The 24339-nt window shown below is 37.7% G+C and overlaps 1 protein-coding gene across 1 annotated transcript; it reads right to left on the bottom strand.

Moving 5' to 3' along the window:
• Positions 1-201: 201 nt before the first annotated feature.
• On the bottom strand, positions 202-24224 carry LOC114356049 (Cyclin-dependent kinase 1; the record flags this gene model as incomplete). The annotated part of the gene is made up of 8 exons (XM_028309134.1): positions 23841-24224; positions 20537-20676; positions 6587-6610; positions 5526-5811; positions 4557-4624; positions 3322-3528; positions 2344-2474; positions 202-337 (listed from the first exon to the last, which is right to left on the bottom strand). Coding segments are annotated over exons 1-8 (1089 nt in total), but the record flags the coding sequence as incomplete, so codon positions are not given.
• Between the last annotated feature and the right edge of the window lie 115 nt (positions 24225-24339).

The raw sequence follows: 24339 nt of genomic DNA, 5'->3' as shown, positions 1-24339 counted from the left end.
GTTTCGAATTATTGGGGTATGGTGTCAAACTGTCTATTATGTTGCTGTCGCGCTCGCACACTCACTGCGGGCGCCCGTCGCACAGTCGCGACAGCAATATAAATTACACGCGAGCGATAAGGATGGGTAGCTTGGGGTCATTGGACAAAATTCTACGTGCTCACGGACCAGGCTTTAGCTATAGCGTCCGAGCCATCTTACCGTGTGCACAAAAGCCGGGCGGCTAGCCTCAGGCGGCTGCAGGTCGGGCGGCGGCGGCGCGGGCGCGTAGCGGCCCAGCACGGCGCGCGCGGCCTCGCCTTCGCCGCGCACTAGCACAGACCCGCTCCAGATGGTGCTGCGAATCATAGTCCACACATAAAAACAAATGTAGATGGATGTGACTAGGTTCCTTCGATACTCAGCGTTTATAAAAAACTCATCCCGTTTTCAGCCAAATGACGTCCACTGCTGGACAAAGGCCTCCCCCAAGGTTTTCCACAATGAACGGTCCTGCGCTGCCCGCATCCAGGCTCTTCCCGCGACCTTCACCAGATCGTCGGTCCACCTAGTAGGAGGCCTGCCCACGCTACGTCTTCCAGCCCGTGGTCGCCACTCGAGAACTTTCCTGCCCCAACGGCCATCGTCTCTACGAGCTATGTGCCCCCCGTAAATGTGTGAATTTATTTCTGCAAATAGGCTTTTAAAAAGCACTTTTTAGCATGAAATAACGTATTACAAAACAAGATATTTGATAATCGCGGTAAGATGAATGGTAGTCAAGTGCGGTTATCGCCGGGCGCGATCGCAACCGTTAACCTGGCAGATTCAACCGTAGTGATGTGCGCGCTCGCTAGTGATATCGTAATCGATTCCTGGACAATAAATAACCACCTGGATGACGAATGCCCAAAAGGACAAGTATTGGGACTCCCCGAACAAGGCGTTCAAGATAGAACTAAATGGCGGCGCATGATTGGGAAAGTCAACCCCGCGCAACGAGATAAGGCGAGATTTAAAATATCAGACAAGCACAGCGCACCTGACGTTTTTATACTTGATCAAAAGTTGATACTACTGTCTCAAATGAAACTTTTTCTACCAATATTAAATTCTCAAAAAAGTTGACATCCCAATAATACAAAATGACTGATTGCTTCGGTGTCTTAGGAAAGTTGTTGCAGAGCGTTGTCTGATCGTTAGTACACAATATTATGTACTATAGTATAGTGTAGTATACTGACTGATTCCCACCTCCCCACCTCTCGATCGCTGCTGATGAAACCCAACAACAGCAGAACCTAGGAGGTCGTCTATATTAGAACTCGCAACCAATTTAACCAAGTCTTTAGAGAAGTACAAAGTATAGCCTGACCAGGAACATAAAAACCCTCGCCATGTTGCGGAAAACTAATGGTACTAATTTCTTTTAATGGCAACAGTAACTGAAAACTTCATTGACATGTCACCTTGCATGTCAGTCTATTGCTGTCAAAGTGTAAACAAACTTTATTTTAAATGTGCGCAATTGATTTTGTGAATTAAATTGCTAAAATATTTTTATAGTCGTGAAAGAAAAGTGGTTCACAATGTGTTAAAGTATTTGTCGAAGAGAAATACTAAGGGTTCGGACAATATTTTCATTGAATAATGTTTCCGACAAAGGTTGTCAAATTGACTGACATGTTTATCGTATAGTACAGTCCACTATGAAAATTAGCTGTGGTTTGTTTCAACTACCTATTTTAAAGTTTTTTGTCACTTTCTAAGGCCCGGTTTTTTGATTCGTAGTTAAAATAACCAATGGTCAAATTTGACAGATGTCAAATGACAAGTGGTTAAATATCAGAAAAAAATGTTTTTCGAACAATGGTTAGCTCGACTTTTAATACATTTTTTAACTATTAGTTAACATTTTGTTAATATTTAACCATTAGTAGCAAAATTTAACAATTTGTTATTTTAACTATGAATCAAAAAACTGGGCCTTAGTTTTGAATTTTATGGAATTGGGAAAGAAGTACCGAGTTTGAAGCGTTCATGAGCTGAGCAGACATTGCAGTTGAATATTCAAGTTCTGAATTTGATTATTGACGAATAATAAAATAATTCCTACTAACTCGATTGATGGTTTCATTTAATTTATTTAAACCAGGTTACCTATAATAATATTTTTTCGTAAATTTATGAAAATATCAAATTAGCCCGTAATCCAGAATCCTGATACATAAAGTTAGCCTATTAATTTAACACAGGTACGACTGTACTCAGTGTTGCACTATCAAATGCAATTGACGCGCCTCTATGCCAGGGTTTTTATGTTCCTGGTCAGGCTATATAATATTAATTTCAAACCATACATACCCGTATAGGTGTCCTCTGGAGTGGAGATGCGCGAGCGCAGAGGCCACGTCGCACATCAGCCGGAGCGGGACGCCGCCCTCGTTCAGCGACGCCATCTTGTGCCGGTTCACTATCAGATACTGTTGCAGATCCTGGGGACAGAGAAATAGTCAATCATTAGTAGGTGAATGCTATTTTCGAACAAATTAACACTCTATGGCAAGATTTGGATCTTAGATTTACATATAAGTTGAGGACTTTACTGGAAGGTGTTGTGTAGTATGCAATGGAACGGAACATATAAGGCCCGGTTTTTTTATTCGTAGTTCGTGACATATGTCAAATGACAAGTGATCGTGCGGAGAGTTGTATCCGCCTCTACAACCGATGTGAACAACGCCTCAACGTGACCACGACCGCTCTGCCAAGAGCGTAACGCATAAGAAGAAGAAGAAATGACAAGTGGTTAAATATCAGAAAAAAATGTTTTTCGAACAATGGTTAGCTTCACTTAGTACATTTTTTAACTTTTAGTTTACATTTTGTTAATATTTAACCATTAGTAGCAAAATTTAACAATTAGTTATTTTAACCATGAATAAAAAAACTGGGCCTAAGCCAGGGCTGCAATAACAGTGAAAATCCCCCGAGAACTTTTCATTGATAACGAGTCACTTCTTTCCTACATTCATAAGTAGATAAGAGCTTTCACAAACAAGTCATATCGATATGACACATAGCTCAACGTCAAATATCTGCTATCAGAGGTCAAAGGCGACAACTTACGTAGTATGATGTTTACGATTTGCTTAGTATTTTTCTGAGTCATGAGGTTATTTATTATCCTGCTATAAATATATTTCAGATCGATCAACTTGTTTCAAAAGAGATTGCATTTCGATCGCGGTACACTCTCGCTACTCTGGAATCGTTCTGGTTGAGTATTGTGACCGTGACTGTACTGGTTTGTCCTTTTACAAGGGATTAAGGTGTACTTACCACAGAACAGAACTCGAATATCAGTATCCAGGGGTCCTCCTGCAAGCACTTGTCGACGAACGCGAGTATGTTCTCGTGGCTCACGTCGCGGTACACTCGCGCCTCTTCCAGGAATCGCGCCTTGTCTTCCAAGGACGCGTTCTGGTTGAGTATTTTGACCGCGACTGTACTCGTCGAACCATTGTCTTCTATCTCGCCTTCTACTACCTGAGGTATATAAAATATAACACATATTAATTTACTTTCAAATCTTGAGTTATAAAAATAAACTAGCGGCCTCCCGCGACTTCGTACGCGTGGATCCCGTTTTATTTTTCCTGAATTTTCTTTGCTATAAACCTCACGCAGCCCGAGACCTTTCCAACGAATGAAAAATCGTGGAAATCGGTTCGTGCGTTCTGGAGTTATAGCGTCAGGAAGGAAAACCCGACTTATTTTTATATCTANAGATTTTTTTCAAAAAGTATCTTTTTTTATTATTTGTTGGCATTTTGAGGGTATTTTATGTATTTTTTTAGTATCACCTATTATTTAGCATTATTACTGTTTTTATTTTATCAGGATATACCGCTTAGTTTAAAAGTTATTACGTTTTCTTTACAATAAGTAATTGGAAGAAAAAAAATTCTATAAAAAATTAAAAAAAAATCTCAAAAATTTTTTGACCTCTTTTTTGTCGATAAAAATAGGTCTAGTTTCATATATTTTCATATGTACACTTTAACGTGACTCACACTGTATATAAAAGAAAGTCGTGTTAGTTACTCCACTTATAACTCAAGAACGGCTGAACCGATTTAGCTGAAAATTGTCAGAGAGGTAGTTTAGAGCCAGGAGAAGGACATAGGATACTTTTTATCCCGTTCGAAATAAAAAAAGTCTGCTTATTTATTGCCATTAAGGCGGAACAAAGTTCGCCGGGTCAGCTAGTAGTAGATAAACATAACCGATCTCTATAAGTTATATTGGACTGTCAAAATTACCTTTGAGAAATTGACGTGACCTATTTATTTATTCCAAAAATACGATGATTGTATTAAACTTGTGTTACTATAATTTCCTTGTTGGTATGTAATAGTGTTTGAACTATGTATAAATGACGCTGTTCTCGTTCTAAGAAAATGTTGTTAGTTTGCAGTCAATGAGTCAAATAAGAGCAAAATATCTACATACTACCACTAGTGCGCTGTTTAACTTTTATTAAAATCGAGAAATGTAATGAAAATATATCGTACCCTGCCAAACCATCCTCGCCCTATTTCCCTTAGGTACTGCAATCGGTTTCTAGAGAAATCTTCTCCACCTGTAAAACATACAAAAATGAATATTCGTAAGTACATATAAGCATAATAACGTGTGACGGCCTAGACAGCCAATATTGACTAATTGGGGACCGAACATCGGGTCAGACGAAACGAGTTTCGATTAGTTGAGCAACTGATTTGTTGTATCTAAAAGGAATACTAGAAACTAAACTACCTAGCTTTATCGTGTATTTACTTATGGTTATTTTATGTAAGGACATAACATTTTATCCCTCCATTCTTAACTTATTAACAGCTCTTATGATAAGCTTAATTTGCTTTAACTGTTTTATAACAGGGGTTTTAAGTGCAAAATGCAAACCTAATCCTAACAAAACTGGTAATCATCACACAAAACGATTTGAAAATCTATTAGGACGTGCGGCGCATAGGTACCTACTCGAAATTAGGCAGTAGGTCAGTGGTGCTTCTGCTTTTTCGTCCTTGAAATCACCAAAGGATGTGCTGCTTATTATTTGCCGCTGTGCGCTGTTGTTTTGTCCTACCTGAACTGGAAATGTTGAACTACATTTAATGTTTTACCATCAATTACTCACCAAACCAGTCCGCATAAGGCTCCAGAGGGTCCGCCACTCGTATCCCAGTCGGCAGCGGTTCGAACTCAATAACAGGCTCTCGACTAATTCTGTTCCGCTCTTCGTTCTCGCTGACGATGTACGCGGTCCCGTAATTTGGGAAATGTTTAATCATTTTGTCAATCACTCACCGAACCAGTCCGTATAAGGCTCCAGAGGGTCCGCCACTCGTATCCCAGTCGGCAGCGGTTCGAACTCAACAACAGACTCTCGACTAATTCTGTTCCGCTCCTCGTTCTCACGGACGATGAACGCGGCCACGTTGTTTGGGGAATGCTTCGTTTCTTATTTATTAATTACTCACCGAACCAGTCCGCATAAGGCTCCAGAGGGTCCGCCACTCGTATCCCCGTCGGCAGCGGTTCGAACTCAACAACAGACTCTCGACTGATTCTGTTCCGCTCCTCATTCTCGCTGACAATGTACGCTGTCGCGTTGTTGTTGGCAATGTTCTGCATCTCCCGCAGCGAGATTGGGCCATTGTTGTTGTCCTCGCTGATGTTGTTGTTGACAGGCTCCGAGAAGCCTGAGTCGGGCGGGTTGGAGCGCCGGACTTCATGGAGGTGGTGAGTGACAGTCCCCGTGAACAACTATCGAGAGACAATACAACGTTAATGGTGGATTTTTCTAGAAGTTTAGACTACAATAGCGAGTTAATGGATTTTTCTAGACTAGAATATTCTTGAGTTAGGCCGCTAATTCGGAACAGCTGGTATAGACGACATAATGACACTTCAGACATATTTCTAACCGATGTAGACATGGCGCCTGGCCGTCCCGAATTGAGCGACCTAATTGTGAATCGTGAATGATTAATTTGTGGCCGATTTTTCAATGTCGAGATAATATTCTCAAGAATCAATTGACAATTTGATATTTTTATGTAAAAACTGTCAAATATGAAAATCTTTCTACAGTTACTTTTAAAAGTTATTGGGAGTTTTCTGACAATCTTGAAAAATCAGCCTCGTTCTACTTGTGCTTAAATCATAATTGATGATTAAAAGTAATAAAAACATGATGAGAGTATAAAATTATCAAATTAATATTGAAAGTTTTAGAATAATAATCTAAAAATAAACATGAAGTAATGAATATTAATGACCTCTACTTAATTATAAAAGTGACCAGTTTATTAAGACTAAAATTAGACTTCACAAACAGAAATACATTAGTAGGTACAAACAAAACACGTAAGTTCCCAACACAACATACACAAAACCAAACCACAATGATAAGACCAATACACTATTAATATGAATGACCGTAATAAACCAATGAGGGAGTCTAATGATGGATGGATGAGACACAAATGAACGTGACAGACAACAAATCACACAACTACTGATTTGTATGACAAACTACCTGATTGTCCTCTCCTTGGTTTGGCTGGAGACAAGAAAAATATCGAATGAGAACATTGTTTAAAATGAAAGTATTATTATGTTGTTAGTGTTTACAAATTTTATATGGAACAGTTTTAGTAGGTAAGTAATTATTATTATTATTAACATTAGCAAAAGCAGGATGAAATCATGTAATTTATGGAATTCGTATTATTGTATTGGTGGTAGGTCCACTGTTGCTGGTGCTAATAAAGATTTGATACTCCACTCAACAAAATACAATGTGTCCCTACAAGTCTGAAGAGTGTTTTGACTGTACATAATTGGTTTAACAACTTGTTGATAAAATACAAGAGCTAGAAATGTCCTAGAGCTTAATTACACAAAAAGGTATGGTAGATGACAATAAAAACTGTGTAGAACAACCACAATTAGAGAGTAGCTTTGAAAAGGAAAGCACTGTCTGTGGCAGATACTAACGAGAAAAATCGCCCTCCGGCTATTTGGTGGGTACCTATACAATGGCTGGAATAATAACGTACACAGAGTTTTTGTGTTTTATTTCGGGGTTTGGGGGTAATAGGTTTTCTTTTTTAAAGCTAAACGGTAGATAGAAAGTACCATTTCCCTAACTTACCGTGATATTGTTGATTACTTTCGATAGATGCTGGAGTGTGCATCTTTTGTAATAAGCCCATGATATGATAAATTACTATGATAAATAACTTCCGATGATCTGACAATCGCCTCTGTGGTCTAGTGGTTAGACCACCTGCTTCAGACGCAGAGGTCCCGGGTTCGATTCCCAGTAGGGGCAGAATTTTCTGTTCAGTTTGGTTGGTGGTAGGGCTTGTTTCAAGTCCGCCTGGCTAGCTACCACCATCTTACCTAAGTTTGTCACCATTACAACAATGTTAACAGCATTGTTGTGTTTCGGTAGTTAAAGGTAAGATAGCCAATTCCTCTGTGGTTGAGGACTTCGGGTGAAGCTCACGTCCACCTTCGGCCTGATCATCACTTACCATCAGGTGAGATACAGGCCAAGAGCTTCCTCGTTGTGGATAAAAAAAAATGAAACAATGTTCAAGTTCTCCTTGAGAACATGGCTAAATAAATTATAAGTCAAGATGAAGTATAAAATTCCGGAAAATATGATGATGATACTTTATAATAACAGGTGATTGGTAAATCACTTAAAATAGCAATACCATTGAATGATAAATACAGCATTGCATGCATGGTAATCGCACTAATAAGTAACGAGTGAATAAAATAATTTATTATTCATATCTGTGGAAGTTTACTGCTTGTTATGCAATAATTACTAATTACATACATTGTTCGCGGGTATTGTTATCTTAACTCTATCTCGTATCTTAAATATCTCGGCAAATCCTATGAGAAAACAGATAGGACTTAGGTAATAAATAAGTGACGTGCACGTGTCGAAGTGAATCCAGAACCTATCTTTTAGATTAAATTCAGTAGGTGTTTTAAAAATACAAGAACTAGGTGGTTTTTCGCATGATAAGCACGTAGCCCATCGAAGTCGGATAGGCAAGATAGGTTGAAGAACTGATAGACGATGAGCTGATAACAGTTTGTTAAGGAAGCCAATGAATATAGGCAAATATGGGTTAGTAGATGAAATAGTACCTATGTGGTAACACTGCTCTTTTCGGACATTTACGGATTTTTACGGGATACAGTGAGTAACCGCACTAAAGCTGTTACAATTATTAAAAATATCGCTCGCGCATAGGTACTCATGAGGATTGCGTGATATCATGATGATATGGACACGTTTAGCGATGTACCTAGTCGTATTGTTAAATAAGTAAAGGTCAGGAGCGAAGCTACTGGTGCCCAGAGTTCGTTAAATATTTCGCTAAATAACTGGAACGAGTGATATTTTAAAGTCGGGCAATCCACTTCACCCTTTGGGAAATCACGTGAAGAAATTAATGTTTCATTTTAGTGTCCGACCGAATGTTCGGTTTCGGTTTCGTTTTCGGTTGAGTTTCGGTAAAAACACGAGTTTCGGTGTAGTTTCGTTTTCGGCGGCAAACTTGCCGAAACTACGACCGAAACCGAATGTGCATTCGGGAGTTTCCGCGCTGTTATCGGTCATGTTCGGCGCGTTGAATGAGTGAATTATTTATTTATTTATTTCTCTCACAACATATTAGGAAAAACATTTCGTATAATATATCTTTAACAGATATATTAGATTATCATTGTAAAAGCTGGTGCCTATTGTAGATTTTAAGAAAATCTGTATTACAGATTTTGATGATGATGATGATTATGAATCCATTCAGAGTCAATGTCGTGATTCGCTCGCTTGTTTGTTTGCTGTTAGTTTTGTTGCGGTGGCGAGTTTTCGAGTGATTTGTTTTGAATTTGGTAAGTTTTATCTCGTTTTATGTCGTTATAACATAAGAGCGGGTAGTAAACATAAAAAAAAATATTCAATATGACTGATAAAAGTATAATCAAGTTTAATCTAACCAATAATTTTTTTTTGGTTCGCAAATGCTATACGTAAACAAACATTAGTTAGGTAGTTAGTAATAGTAATGACTATAGTGCATTTCATGGTGATAATATTATGGATTCAGAGTTTCAAAGTTCATTTTAGTATTTATCACCAAGGTATCCAAGTGGCAGTAGTGGCAGTAGGTACCGACAGTAGATACTAACTTACGTACTACCAATTTTGTTTTGAGAAATTATTAAGGTAAAAGACCCGACCATGGGACGGGTTATGTAGATGTCCTGAATAATGCGAGTAATTAAAAAAAATGTAGACTATAAATCCTTCTTTTTCTTTTTTAATACATAATTTGACACCTTTTAGAGTAAAAAGGCGCTTTATAAGTTAAATTTTAATGCAATTTAAATTCAAATTCAAAATATGAGCCTTGTAAGGAAGTTTCGGTTTCGGTTTCGGTTTCGGCCGAAATAGACACCGTTGCCGAAATTCGTTTTCGGTTTCGGTTTCGGTCGTAAAACTAGTTTCGGTCGGACACTATTTCATTTGTTCCAACACGGACTCGGTAGCCATAATAAAAGGTTATTTTTATGATTTTGGACGAAAAATGGAGAAAGTATAGGTAGGTTTTCAACGATTGGCGTTAAGAATAGCATTAGTCAAAGGTAATAAACAATATGACTGCAATTGGATCTTCCTGTAATTCTTCTGTGTCCTTCATCAGAACAGAAGCCTTTCAAATCCTCCTTTCTCGACAAACGTAAAGACAAAAGACACTTTCGATGGCATTCCATTTATAACCGAACACCGCGCGCCTCTCGTATCGGCTGTCGTCACACCGACACGCAACCCGTGCGAATGGGGACAGCCGACCTCTCGCTACCACCAGCGTGCTAGCTGCAAGAACAGCTTGAATTGCCTGTCTGGCAGTTGCTTATGATTATCGATTTACGTTGCCTTCTATTACGGTCTTAAGACTTCCCTATTCTAATGATCAGCATAGCTGTAAAGCACCACCACTAGATGATGTAGCTCCTAAAGCGGTTCCATGTAGCTTTAGTTTTTTAATCATTGAGTTTAATGATTACAATTAATGCGCACTTTAAAAGTTACAAGAATTTTGAAATCATATTGACAAGGAGTATTACAAAACATTGAATGAAGTATCACTTTGAATTCATAATGATTTGCTTAACCAAATAGAGATCTAAATCGTAGAATTTAGACAGTATAGTTGCCAGAAATTACCTCCCTGGTAAAAATAATCATGTCTTTATGATACCTACAATCTACATACAGTCGGACTCGGGAGTCGGCAAACTGAATGGCAGGCAAAACACATGGCTTTGCATAAAGAAGTCATTTTTGAATTGATAACAAAGTTCAAAGGCGGACTGCACTAACGTAATTCGTTTTTCATTCTCCCGGTAGAGAATTAATGTTAGACGAAGTAAATTGAAATATCCCCAATAGATTACGCGGAGTCTGTCGGATCGGAAAGGCCCGGAAGATTAAGCCCTATAACATTACGCGAATCAATTACAGCCCTGAGCCAGGATGAACATCCTCGTTCGAGTCACCTGACTGTTGTGAAACGTTTCCCTACTCCATTTCACACGAACGTAATTATTATGTGAAAATAGGAAGCCCGGTTTCAATTACCTGCACACGTGACGGTTCTTTCTGTGTCTGTAATTTGATGTTAGTAGGTAGGTTTAGTTAGAAGTCTTCTATTCTAGCTATTCATAAAAAATGTGAGGTTGGTCGCAGTAAAATTCTATTGAATACCTAAATCTGAAAGCGCTGTCATTTACCCTGTCAAAGTACTAGATTATAATATCCATAATATTCGTCAGTCAACAGTGAGGAACCATTTTGCAGATAAAAGAGCTATAAGTTACGTTTTATAGCAGCTAAACTACGTTACTTTAGTCAACCTACTCGAGACTGACTATCGGAATTCGGGGTGAGGACGTGACTGATGTTCGTGAATAGGCTTTTTGTAGCTAATTTATTTTTATTAGGACTACGCCTTCCTTCCCAATGACGTTACATGCGAAAATTGTGAATGAACACGATTGATGAGATGGGCGTATTGTTGCCGCGGAGAATGGGTTGACATTGGATTGAGCTTCATGGTGCGTTGAATACCAAATCAGACGTGGCAGAGGGCTTTTTAACGGTTCCGCCTTTGAAAAGTCAGCCAAAAAACAAAGTTTTAGGATAGAAACTTGTGTTTATAAATCATCACCCAAATTGTAAAAATATGTAGGTATCTCTAAAGCACCAAAATAAACTGGAACCTCCAGTAGAACGCAGATGTCTAGATTACTCATAAATAGATCCAAACTAGAAGCTAGCGCATGTGGCATTTTATGATCATGAGAAATTAGATCACCAGTTGGTTTGAAATAGCATAATCACGCAATTGAAATCTGATCAAAATAAAGTTTTTTAATGATACAAAACATGGCAAATAAGCAATATAAACAGACTCGCATGGCCTCACATTCACGGAAACCGCGGTTACACAATAACAACAAAACCTCATAACTGAATGAATACTTTTCCCGTCGAGTCAACAATGGGTGACAACTACATGCGTTGATTGCAGGGAGTTCGCAAGAACTGCATACTGTCGCCACCGACCCACCGAGGCGTTGCCTTCAACAATGAAGTTGTAAAATGCTTTACGATTGAAGCCACACAAGCTAAATGCATGCAGCTACAATAAGTGCGAAACTATTGCGAGATGGCATGGCATGTTGAAAATTGCATTTTGCACGTCATTCACTAGACTATTTAGTAATTAAAATTAGTTTTACAATTAAGTCAACCAACAACTAAAAAGAACAATCTGAAGAAAATGATCTAGAATTCTCATTATTTTGTGCCGTATTTCATTCATGATACAATCGTACGCGAATCTATTAACATAAATAGTATGTACATATCAACTGTGTTTACAAAGATGCCATCTTCAGCTCGTTTCCCATGAGGAAAATTGCTGTATGACAAATGTTTCTCTCAGATATAATTTAGAGATAGCGCTCAGTAGCGGATCTGTAAAAATAGCTAGAATTTATCGATACTTTTACCTTTATTTATAAGGTCTATGAAAACTATTACAAAAACGCATAGTTCGCCGCTGCATCCGAGAAGTAGAGGACACAACTGTACACACAATCGCAATGCGCACGATCAATGCAAATAAGTGTGTACAGAGCACGACGTGTGAATCTATGACGCGGTGCGAATTATTACGACTTTGTGCCCCGTCGACAGAGGTAAACAATTTGTATAGAAGAAAAACCAACAATGACATTGCAATCAACAGCATTCACGAAAACTAAATATTTTTGAGACAATTTTTGCTTAGTCCCCATTCACTGCAATAATTGTATTCCTTGAGCCACCTAGAGGCAATGCTACTTTAAACAGCGAATCGTGGTAGCGGATCATCAATACTGAGAAAATAGTATAATAAGAGAATCTTATGCATTGCAGTTTATATGATTCAGTAAACCTTGATACGATCACAAAAGCAGGAAAATTGCATATATATAAACCCGTTGGCATCATAAAAGTATAATAAGATCCGAACATTTGCTTGCAGGTCATAATATCTCTAAATCGATATGACTAATACATACAAGGATAACTGATACGATCATGAAACATATTTTTCTCGTATACTGTAACTATGTGGTAATTCTTTGAAGAATCTTAAGTACATATTTATCTAGTGACGAAGCGTAAACATTCGTGATTTTATGTTTTGTAGAGATATCTCATAAGCAGAAATATCATAAATTGGCCCTCCTGCATTAATCTTCCTGGTGGTATACGTATAAGAAGCGCTGATAGACTTTATAATGACTTTCTAATCGGGCAATCAGGTTAAGGGAATCTATAAGCCTATAATGTCTTATTAATCTAATTGTGGATTACTTTTGTGTGATGTTATAAAAGTATCTTCGTATACCGCACCTGCATATTAAACACAGGAACTGTAAAAAGCCTCTCGATTATCTAGAATCTAGATTATAAGAGCAAACAAACTATATTTTTTGACTATCAAAATGATTTACAGAGAAGCTGCTTTTTATAAGAGACCCAAGAAAAAAAAAGTGATAAAGAGAACATTAATAATAATGCATTTTCTAAATAACTTTTTAATTGTTTTATGTTCTCATAAACATATGAATCATACTAAATGACGCTTGGTGTTTGCAGTAAATACTTTGTCATCTCTGCGGCTTTGGGTTTTTAGCAAGTGTCGTGCGAAGAAAAATATCAAAGGAATTTAAACTACATGCAGTTTCGCTTGATGTACTTTGTGGATTCCTAACAAAAATAGATTTATAATGAATGACATCGTGTTGCTGCCAAAATTATTCGAATAGCAGCGTGGACATTGACATTCTTCGAAGCAAACCAGGTAGAGCTATAAAAAAATTATACAGCTTTACTGCATGTCTTCAGTCAGTAGTTACTCAGTACATTCAAATGGAACCAGTTCAATTATTATAAGTACGACAAATTACTTACCGCGCCTATTCTTAATCAAGGTTTACTCAAGGGTGATAATCCAAGAAATTCTAATGTCATTTGGCGACATGATGCACAGTGGAAAGTCTTAACATTTGATATGAATCATAATCCTTTTAAATCCTATCAGAGGTATGCGTCAGGGCGCATTGTGCATTCTGTGCATGTCCGATCCTTTGACCGAGGACAGCAGTCGATTCATATCGGACAAGAAGCAGCCATTGAGTGGAGTTATCAATACGCGGCTCATAGCAGGCACACGTGCTCGCGTACATTGTAATTAGCGATCGCGTGAGTCAGCGTCCGAAGCCGCGGCCGGTGCGCCCGCGCAGCGTGCGTTATCTCGCTGCTTCTGAATGCAGACAAGGGCTTTATCATGAGGCTAATTAAACGCCACCACATAAATAACCATGGCAAGCCACATCATTGCTTAATAATACTTTTAAACTCATGAAAATGGGATTTACGACTACAGGCTGTCACATTAATATTTATTTTTGCACGAAATGATCATCGTGTTATTTATTATTCTGCAAAGAACGAAAATAAAAACAATAGCCAAGATGTTTTCCCAGGCCAGTTTTAAACAATGGAATCCAGACTGTAGTACGGTAAACCTACCTCAAGATTCCAGTGTTTACTTTAACTGATACGCGTTTATCAGTCAAGGCGGTAACTGAATGGTCAAGGTGTTGAGCTTTCTAAAGGATAGTATAATTTATCAAGAAGCGGTTGAAACGTAACTCAATATCAAGTGAACGTAAAATGAAACTACCTAATCAAAGTGTCATACAGGCTCTTCCTCATACAGCAGAGTTATTATATCTAATTGCGTAATTATTGAGGTTAACCGAAACGTAACGTGATTAACCAGCAACTAGGAAACCCGTGGGACCAAATCGGCTTTGATAAATAATTCGCTGACATTATTCAACGCAGATAGGTACAAACAATACTAATGCTGGCACACATAGAGCATTCTACAAATGTTTGCATTACTCAGCAAGTAATCAGCGATATTACAATCTCGCGTGACATAGGTTGCTGGCTTGAGAGCTCTTCTTAAAATGAGAGTATGAATAAAAGTAGCAATGGGGGAGGTGTGAAACGATGACAGCGTGGGAGGGCACGGCAGTAGGGTGTGTTAGCCCCGGGCTTTATGCCAAGTACAAGCGCCACTGCATCGTCAGTCGTCCAACTTCGGCGCGCGATACGAAATACGAGCATTATCCCAACTCCTTGGAAATAAGGCGCACATTTCTGTTTCAGAAATGCGAATGTAACATTGTTGTTGTGTCGTGTGAATGTCTCGCGCGTAGTCTAGGGTTTTTAATGTGAAGCATCTCAAAGTCCACCGTGTAAAGAATTGGCGAGGAATGGAATTGTTTCAGCATTTGGAAAGTTTATTTCGGGGATACCTTGAGCTTGTGGTGTAGGTAGGCCATAATGTAGTCCTTTTGCGTGCGTAATGACATGTGTGCTATTGGACATCGTTTGCTGATCATTCTTGTTATTGCCATTGATACAAGTGGGTGGAGCTGATTCATAGTAAATGTTTACTTGCCAGATATTTTTTCTTTGCTCAGCTAATGGTGTAGAAGAAGATTCATACAGATTAATATTGCGACTCGCTATGTAAACTGTCCAAAATATAAACCAAGAATAAAAAGCTTTTATTCTTCACGAAACTTTAGAGAAGATCAATAAGGAGTCTATGCAAGCTATGAATAGTTTAATCAATTTCTATAATAATGACAACTAACTATCGTATGATCTGGTGTGGAAGATAAACTTTTTGCGTGCTAAGTCAACCTAGAAAGAACGTTTATTGATCATGAAATGGCATCTATTGCTGTGAATAGCCCATTAGCTGTTATCTCAGGTCGTTCGCAAATGATCCGCATTACTTGTACGCCAGTAACGTTAGCGTCTGGAGAATGCGTACAAGTAATCATATCAAGCACATGCCCGTTTGATGAATGGTAATGATGGGACTGCAATAATGTGGGTTTTTCTTAGCACTTTACATGCCACTATTATGATCTTCTGCTTAACGCTTTAGTGATGATTAGAATCCTTGAATACAGCTGATAAGGTACAAGTAAATACAATTTGTAGTTTATTTCGGTCTCACATTCATTATTGTTCAAATGTTCACAAATAATGAAGCTTGATTTAAGATTGCTTTGGGAAACAACATTGTGATTTGTGATTCGAGCTAGACAGCCCACTTAGTAACTATAGTAGCATAGTCAGTCAAATGAACCAGTCATGCTATGTTTTCCATTAGTAAATACTTTTCGCAAAGAGTCAGTCATACAATCACAGCTTCAAAACATTCCATTTCCCTCAAAAAGGTCGTTAGAAAAAAACATGTTTTTGTAATTAAATGAAAACAACATTTATCATGTTCGCGTGTTTCGGCGCGTCATTTAGGTGGAGCCCTATTAGTAGCCCGGCGCATAAAAGCCGCCAGTCATGTCCGCTAAGCGTTAACCTGGACTCCGAGAATTGATACCATCCAATTTGACTAATTGTCTACTAATTGTTGGTGGTAAATTGGAGGGTAAAACAAAACCATTGTCATTAACAGTGGTAAATACGGTGGCAAAACACACGTTATAACGTTACGAAGATTAGTTATTAGAAGTGCTAGCAAAATAATGATTTTAATTACTTCTGATTGCGACTCGTAACTTTATGTCTATAAGTCACAAAATCCGTTTAGCAAAATAATGATTTTAATTACTTCTGATTGCGTCTCGTAACTTTGTGTCTATAAGTCACAAAATCCGTTTAGTACTTTAGATCTAGGTAGATTATTTTTTTACATAGAACATCAGTATACGTGGAATCTCTGATTAAATGCCCTTACTTTGAAAATATAAAAGAATAGGACTCAAATTGAAGGACATCAGGTTTCTCTGTGATATTGATTATGGAAAATTATGCAGATATTCAGTAATGAAGCGATAAACCAGGACATGAGTAATTCTGATGCGTCCGTTAATTCATTTGGCATTGATGAAGTTTTGTGAAGTTGTTTACGCAAAGTTAACATCTCCATTTGCAGTCATCATCATTATTAGCTTAGCGCATCGTTATATCAAACTACTTATTGCGTTGGATGAATTGACTGATGAACTGTCTAAATACATGATTGTATAATATGTATTTGAAAATGAGCAAAACAAACTTGCATTAAAGTTATGCTTCAGTTTGTTTCAGTAAATAGTAACGTCTGAAGCTAGATTATAATTCGTAGAGTGACCAATAATGTCACGCAATTAATTTACAGTCCCACAACTGAATACTCGTGTTTTATCGACCATAGAGCCATTTGCACTACAAATAAACGGATGACAAGCAAACATACAGGGTGACTGGAACTGAACCCGCCATAGCTAATACGCGTTTAGAGGAGGTCATTTGCTAATTATTGAACCTTACTTTCTATGACTAAAGTTTTATAGTTTAGGAGATATGTCAAAGGATAATTTTCGTATTATTACTCCATTTTCTTCCATAAACTTTGAATTTTTAATCAATTTCAATATCTAATTACTACGTGTGATATATCATTGGAAAGAAGAGAAGGTAGATATATTTTTAAGATCATTGGCAATCCATTAGCACCATTAGTTTTTTTTTAATCGAATTTGAACTTGATTTTTTTATCGTGGTTTGTACTTTTGTTGAACTTTGACGGCTCGTAACTAGTTATTGAATCATTATCTAGATCTGAAATTTATTTTATTTGACTAAAGGTTTATTCGATATTAGTATCAAATAAAAAAATCGGTTAAAATCATACGAGAAAAAAAATTTAAGCAGGTTTTAGGTCAAATTTCGGAAAAATCTGAAAAAAGTATAAAAATTGACATATCTCCTAAACTATAAAACTTTAGTCATAGAAAGTAGGGTTCAATAATTAGCAAATGACCTCCTCTATATGCGTATTACTATGGCGGGTTCAGTTCCAGTCACCCTGTATAACAAAGTTATTCGACTTCGTACATTTGATTGATAGGTTGGTACTTATAGAGCATCATCGCGAAGAATAGAACGTCCTACTGCTGCCAAATATCAAAGGCGGTGAGTAAGTGCAGCGGGCTGTCCCGTTTGTGACTCACGGGAGCTCGCTCATTGTGCATCTGGAGTAATTAGGCAAAATGGGCGTGGGTGCACCGTCAAACAGTGCCACTGGCAACTCATAATTTTCCCACAGTCGATTTACTGATCAAACAAATGATACATTGTGAATAAAGCAACTTGGCAAAGCACGCCAAGATAAGCTCGGTTTGTGACGGAACAAACTAACAAATGCAATAAATTCAACGCTTGAATAACGTTAGCAATTTAGTGCTAGGACTGCTACTACGTGAGGTCTCTTTATCTCACCAGGAACACTAATGAGGTGTACAATAGTAGCAATATGCGAGTACAAACTCATTGTCTCTGGTATTAAGACCGAAACATCTTAAACGTAATCAAAATGAAAGCAGCAACACAGCAGCAACGTAAACAATATTAAATTCCTGACAATCTACGGGACTGCATAATCATGAATAATGCATGCATATCCCAAGTCCCAACTAGGTACCCAAGTAGCGACAATAGCGATGAACCGAAGGACCGAACCCTGGATGAGTCAGACGAAGTCGATTGTGCAACAGGAATAATAATAATCGCTTCCAGTGGGCGTGAATGGGAGTGTCACCTTTGGATTACAGCGGGCGAAGGCTGCTGAATGGTGATCTAACTGCACGTTATGTCATCTACATATTGTAGTGAACTTTTATAGTTTACTACGGGAAACAATAAAATAAACATGCTCGCTGGGGCCGAGCTAAGGCATGTGGGTTTTAATAATATTTGTAAAATTATAGCGTACTGCGTGATTAAAGATAGCGGGTAATGATACTCGGTTAAGAAGACGGACCTTAAAAAAGAAATCAGAAAGTGTAACAAATGACTAGGACATTTTTTGTACATTAAAAGTGAAATTAAGGCTTAATTATAATTTCAACATAAGATATTAAGATTCTGTCGAGCACTAGACCGTCAAATAGGTATCGCTGATGTCATTAGCGTAGCCGAATCGAGGTCCCAATTAAAATTTCATCTTCGTAATCTCATCTTAATTAATTAGATAATTAGCCTATTGTTAGCTTAATTTGCTGCAAAAAGCGCGATGCTTCCGTATTGTGGAGATGTTCTTGTCACCTAGCGGCCTAGTTAGATAGCAATGAATATTCATATTGTACAAAATCCACAGACACAGTAGGTCGTGCGGAATCAAAACATCGCGAGCGAGTGTAACGACCCCGCCCGTCCGCTGATTAGTATACAACTGCGACTTTTATTAGCCACGGGAGCGACGTCGCTTCGGGTACCCAATAGCTGAGATAATGTGGGGTTCTTTATTGCCATTTAACTCTTTAAGGGTTAACGTTTTCGTCGTTATCACCATTTTCCTCTTATTAGCGTGACTTGCTTTCAACCTACATTCTAAGTGCTACTTGTCGGTGCCTATCTACAAGTACTGTCTACATTCTATTGTTAAAAATAATTCGCTGCCGAAGCCGATGTGGGATAAATTTTAGTCTCTAACGATGTGTATACTTATAGTACGATACTAGAATCTATTTGCTGGGACAACTATACTATACAACTATGCTAGATTATCTGGGTAACAAAGGCACGCGCGCTAGGCCCAGTATTTTGACCTCACATGCTCAAAGATAATAATTTAGGGTAAAGTTTACTGCATTGCAACTACATAAGATTGCAAGAACATTTTATTGGGAATTTGAATATCAAAGCAACAGTTTTGTTATTAAAATCGAATGTTGATCCATAACATTAATTCAAACTAAAATGTCAGTGTCACTGATTTTAATTTACATGAGATTGTTTGTTTATTGAATATTTAGCCAGCCCGAACCAGTTCAGATAGAATTGCATGCATATTTCGACCAGCTTCATAACCTGTACGTATTTCAAGTCGTGACCTTGTTTGTCGCTAATCTTTAGATACATGAAGCCGTTGGCCTGTTCTCTCTCACCTTGACTTGCAATAAAAATGATAACTTTACAACTAAGTATGCTGCTTACTCACCTAGTTTAATAGCTTTTTATTGTACACACAAACAATGCTTTCCAATTTTGTAAATAAGACACAAATCCTTGGCAGTAATTGAGTATACATTCTACATTTTGTAGTTAGATTATGATTTCACATTTTGGATAGTGAACATCATTAAATCATTTCCCCTTGCCAGAATGGTAATGTATTTTATTATTTTGCATATAACATGACAAGTGAAAGCTATGTTATTTAGGAATATGTTAAAAATAATGAGAGTGAGACCATCTACTCGAATTCGAAATGAGTTAGTTAACAGTGTTATTTAATAGTATGTATGTATGTATTTAGTGAGAGGTATAATTATTGTAAATATGTAATTGCTCAATAATTAATAATAAATAAATAAATAAATTGTATTGCATGTGTGTAACTGCTAAAATTGTCTGTATCCAGTTTCTTTAACCATTATGAAATTATTACATTTGCAGTGGATGCTACTGATGATGAGAGTATTTTTGTATGATTAATGGGTGTTATTGCCTTCATAAATCAATATTTCATACAGATAATTAATTACTTATCAATCACTTAATATTTCAATGGCATTCCCGCTTCTAATTTCCACATATTTATTTTTTTACCGACGCATTTTCGTATGCGTATGCGCAGATGTATTTGTAATGTCAAGTAGATGACTAGATGTGTGGTTACAAAATGTAATAATAAGTCACAGAAACATACAACAGTTTACATTTCTGAATCATTCAAAAAGGGATATAATTCCATTAGAAAAAGGGTTCAAAATCCAATAAGTCCTGGATAGACTAACATACCTTGCAGTCCTTATGCCTGTAGCACCACGTGCAGCCGAGCAGCAGGCCGACCGCGGCGATCAGCAGCGCCAGCGCCGGCACCGCCGCGTATGCGCCGCCCGGCCCGCCCCAGCCCAAGGGCGCTGACGCTTCGCTTCCATCTGGAGGAGAAACATTTGACGCTTTACAAATGAAGCAGCAAAGCCGTGTGGTGACGGCAGAGTAGAATACATTTGTCACCAACCCCTACTCTTCCCACGGGTGTCGTAAGAGGCGACTTAGGGACTACACATCAAACAGAGAACAGGCAGCAGCGCTCTCTGAAAAACATCAATCTTTTAAACTGCGATCTCCAACCCGCCTGCCAAGCGTGGAAATTAAGGCAAAACCCTCCACTATAGTGGAAGAGGCTCATAGTCATAGTCCAGCAGTGGATTGTAAAGGGCTGTTGATGATGATGATAAAAGCAACCACAGTGCAGTGGAAGGCACAAAATCGTGCGGCAGGTCGCCCATGCTTTGGACCGACTAGTGGGTCTAGGATAAAGTGCACTTCAAACGTCCAATATTACAATAACTCGAGGCTTCGTATCAATGGCCCCGGAGGACACCGTCGGGTTTTAGGCGATTGTCTTTCGATCTTCGAATCGGTAGGTAACTCCAAAATCCTGGGGGGTACCAGGGGGTGCCTTAGGACTTATCACGGGGGGGTGATCGCCCCGGGTGCCAACCCATGCTACGCCTCCACTGATTGTGAAGCTTACCAACAAACCAGGTAAGGTAAACTAACCAGTCAAAGGACCATCACTGTACGTGACGTGCATTACGTGCGTGTCCGTGGTTACCACCCATCGAGTTTAGGCCATTCTAATCAGGGAAGATGCGAATGCCCTCGATTTTTCTGACTAAACGGTTTTTTTTTTGCTGAGATGGAAAACGAGATCAGAATATCAAATAAACATTTCCATCATAAATTAGGGGTGAGGACGTGCGCAATATTTGTATTCAGTGATTACTGATTACCTACTTTTATCGCAGTGTTCGAAAGCCTCTAGGACTAGGTGAACGGCCGTGAAAAGTATGACGAGAGTGCAGGGCTTCATATTGCGATTATGCCCATTGACTTCAGTTCTTCTATCGCACGCATAAGGAGAGTGGTGACGTATTGGATGGTTGCTTGTAAAAGTTATAATGCAGATATGCTCCTTAATATAAAGCCCATGTTCCACTTCTTTGATACTGTGGAGCGGCAGGTTAAGCCTTGGATGGCGCCGCAGAATATCGTCAGTTTGACAGAGGCTATTGACGATACCTATATCCCAGATTCGGTGGGTCGATCGATTCTCATTCAAGTCGATTGTTGTTTTTATGCCTAGTAAGTATTCTTAATAACAATCGTATTGCTGTCTGATAAGACTAAGCGGAGTCGATTGTCTAAATGGGGTTTGTCAGCCGCCAGGGTTGTCATCATATAACATGATGCAAATTGGTAAATGTGTAATGTAGTTGTAAGTATTATAGTAATAATTGAAAGGTCCTTCACGAAACCTCTCCGCGCCCACCTGTTTTGGGCTAGCACGACTTAACTACCTAGCCATAGCATTCGCCCGGGACCTTGTTGCTTATAACTGCTGATGATATTGAATTGAGCAAACAGTAAGAACCTAGGTCAGGGTTGAAATTTTGCCTATGGAAAACAATTTCGTCCAAAAATTCAATGAATATTGCTCCTAGATTTTACCACCATTGAATATAGTATTTTCTGCTGTGGTGTTTCTAGGAAAACTAGTCAATTACTTTTAAAAAGTCATTGACATTATTGATTGCAATGCTTAGCATTCAAAAGATTTAAATTACTTTATAATTTTTTGATGATCCAATTTATATTTGGCACAGCTGAATGTCAAATGCTAGTGTATTACTAATTTATCACATAACTAGCTTTTGCCCGTGGCTTCACCCGCGTGAAATTTAGTGCCACAGATTCGCATAAATTATAGCCTATATGTTAATCTGGGTTACAAATAATAATACTGTAAAGTTTCAACCAAATCCGTTCAGTAGTTTTTGTGTGAAAGAGTAACAAACATCCACACAAACTTTCACCTTTATTATTAGTAGGATAGGATTATCACATAAAAATCCTCAAAGTAGTCACTTACAGATTTTCTTGGTTTGATAATGAATTCATTAAAATTAAAATTAAATGATACAAGTTCACCTAACATGAGGACATTTGTGTTAGTGCTATACACAATAAAATTAGGTAGATTGTAAACTAATCTGGCATCTATAAAGTTGGTTCCCATGATTGTAATGTCCGGTAATTGGTTTTGAATTCTATGACTAAATTAATCATTGTAACTTCCATGAAACCACTTGCTCCTAAATCCATAGGTATTTTTACATTAAGATAATAAATCAAATTGGTAATTTGGTAATTAATCCATTGGCAAAAAGAAAAGAAAAACACTTTTGTCATAAAATTAATGATGTTCAATCTGAACTTTAATTAAATTATGTAGAAGGTTTAGTACGGGCCCTATTATTATTCTGTCTAATGGCTTCAATGGTGTGAATTTGAAGCACACTGATTTTGCAAATGTCGATAGTTTAGAGAGACACAGGTTGATTCTTTTTAACTGTTGTCACAGTAAACTTCTTTTGAATTTAAAGAAGAAGAACATGATCTGTCTTAAAAGTTATATTTACTACAAATGCCAAAAAAAAAATAGATCTTCAAAAATTGGCATTATCTAAAAATCTAGTTTTTCTTACTATTTAGCCCAGGAATATTTACTTTATCACTATCCAGTTGGTAAGCCATAGAAAGGGAAACCTTATTGGAAAAACTAGTCATATTTTATGTTGTCATCCCATTCAACTACATGCTTTTAGCAATGAAGAATAACCAAGTGTTGTGATAGCTAGTAATAGCACTACATCACGACAGTCATCGTAAGGGCCTTAGAAATAATCTAAATGTAGGAAATGTATTGGAAAGTTACAAAAATCTTAGTGGTTTCAAATAAGAATTATTTTAATATAAACCACAATAGTTAGATAGTAAAGTTGTTGATTTAAAATGAAATACTCTAAGATTTTCGCAATTGAAACTATGTTACATTAAAACAGCTAAAACCAGTCTACCCTCAACAATTTATTAACTGATACAAGGCCCAAGACATTGTTTTCAGAGATTCTACAAATGTAATGTTCATTAATGCTACTCAATCTCTTTGCCAAGTTTGTATAGAGTTTACTACGCATAGTAGCAGTGTTTATTTACAGAAAAACATGATATTTTTGTTGTTGAAATGACTCACCGTAAGGGTAGGTTTGCGGCGTTGGTCCAATTGGTAATCCATATCCAAAATGTGAGCCAGTCAAGGCCACGAAAAACACTACCCATAACAAGCCCATTATAGATACATTATTTACACAGCCGTGTTATTTTCCGTTTCATTATTTATCATTTTCATACATCACCACAACACAAAAAATACACGGTCCACGACAGATTCGCACTATGTTAAATATAACAATACACTACGGGAAATTTAAACTATAAACTGAGTAAAAATAACATGTCCACTATCTAGAATATTTTTTGCACTTAAAACTTAGTATTCCGTGTAAATTTCATGCACATTTTACAATAAAATTGCGCAACCCACAGCTGTACAGAACGCCATTTTTGATTTTTCTAAACCGGTGTTCTACTCACAGATAAAATTTTCTACCATTAACCGTAATTATTTTAATATAGCAACACTGTGGATTGATATTCTTGGTTCCAAAACACTTTAGTGTTGGACTGAACAC

The sequence above is a fragment of the Ostrinia furnacalis genome, unplaced genomic scaffold (assembly GCF_004193835.3).
Source record: "Ostrinia furnacalis isolate ACB-3 unplaced genomic scaffold, ASM419383v2 OfSCF2610, whole genome shotgun sequence".
NCBI classification, from domain to species: domain Eukaryota; kingdom Metazoa; phylum Arthropoda; class Insecta; order Lepidoptera; family Crambidae; genus Ostrinia; species Ostrinia furnacalis.
This window is presented reverse-complemented; position numbering and strand designations above follow the sequence as displayed.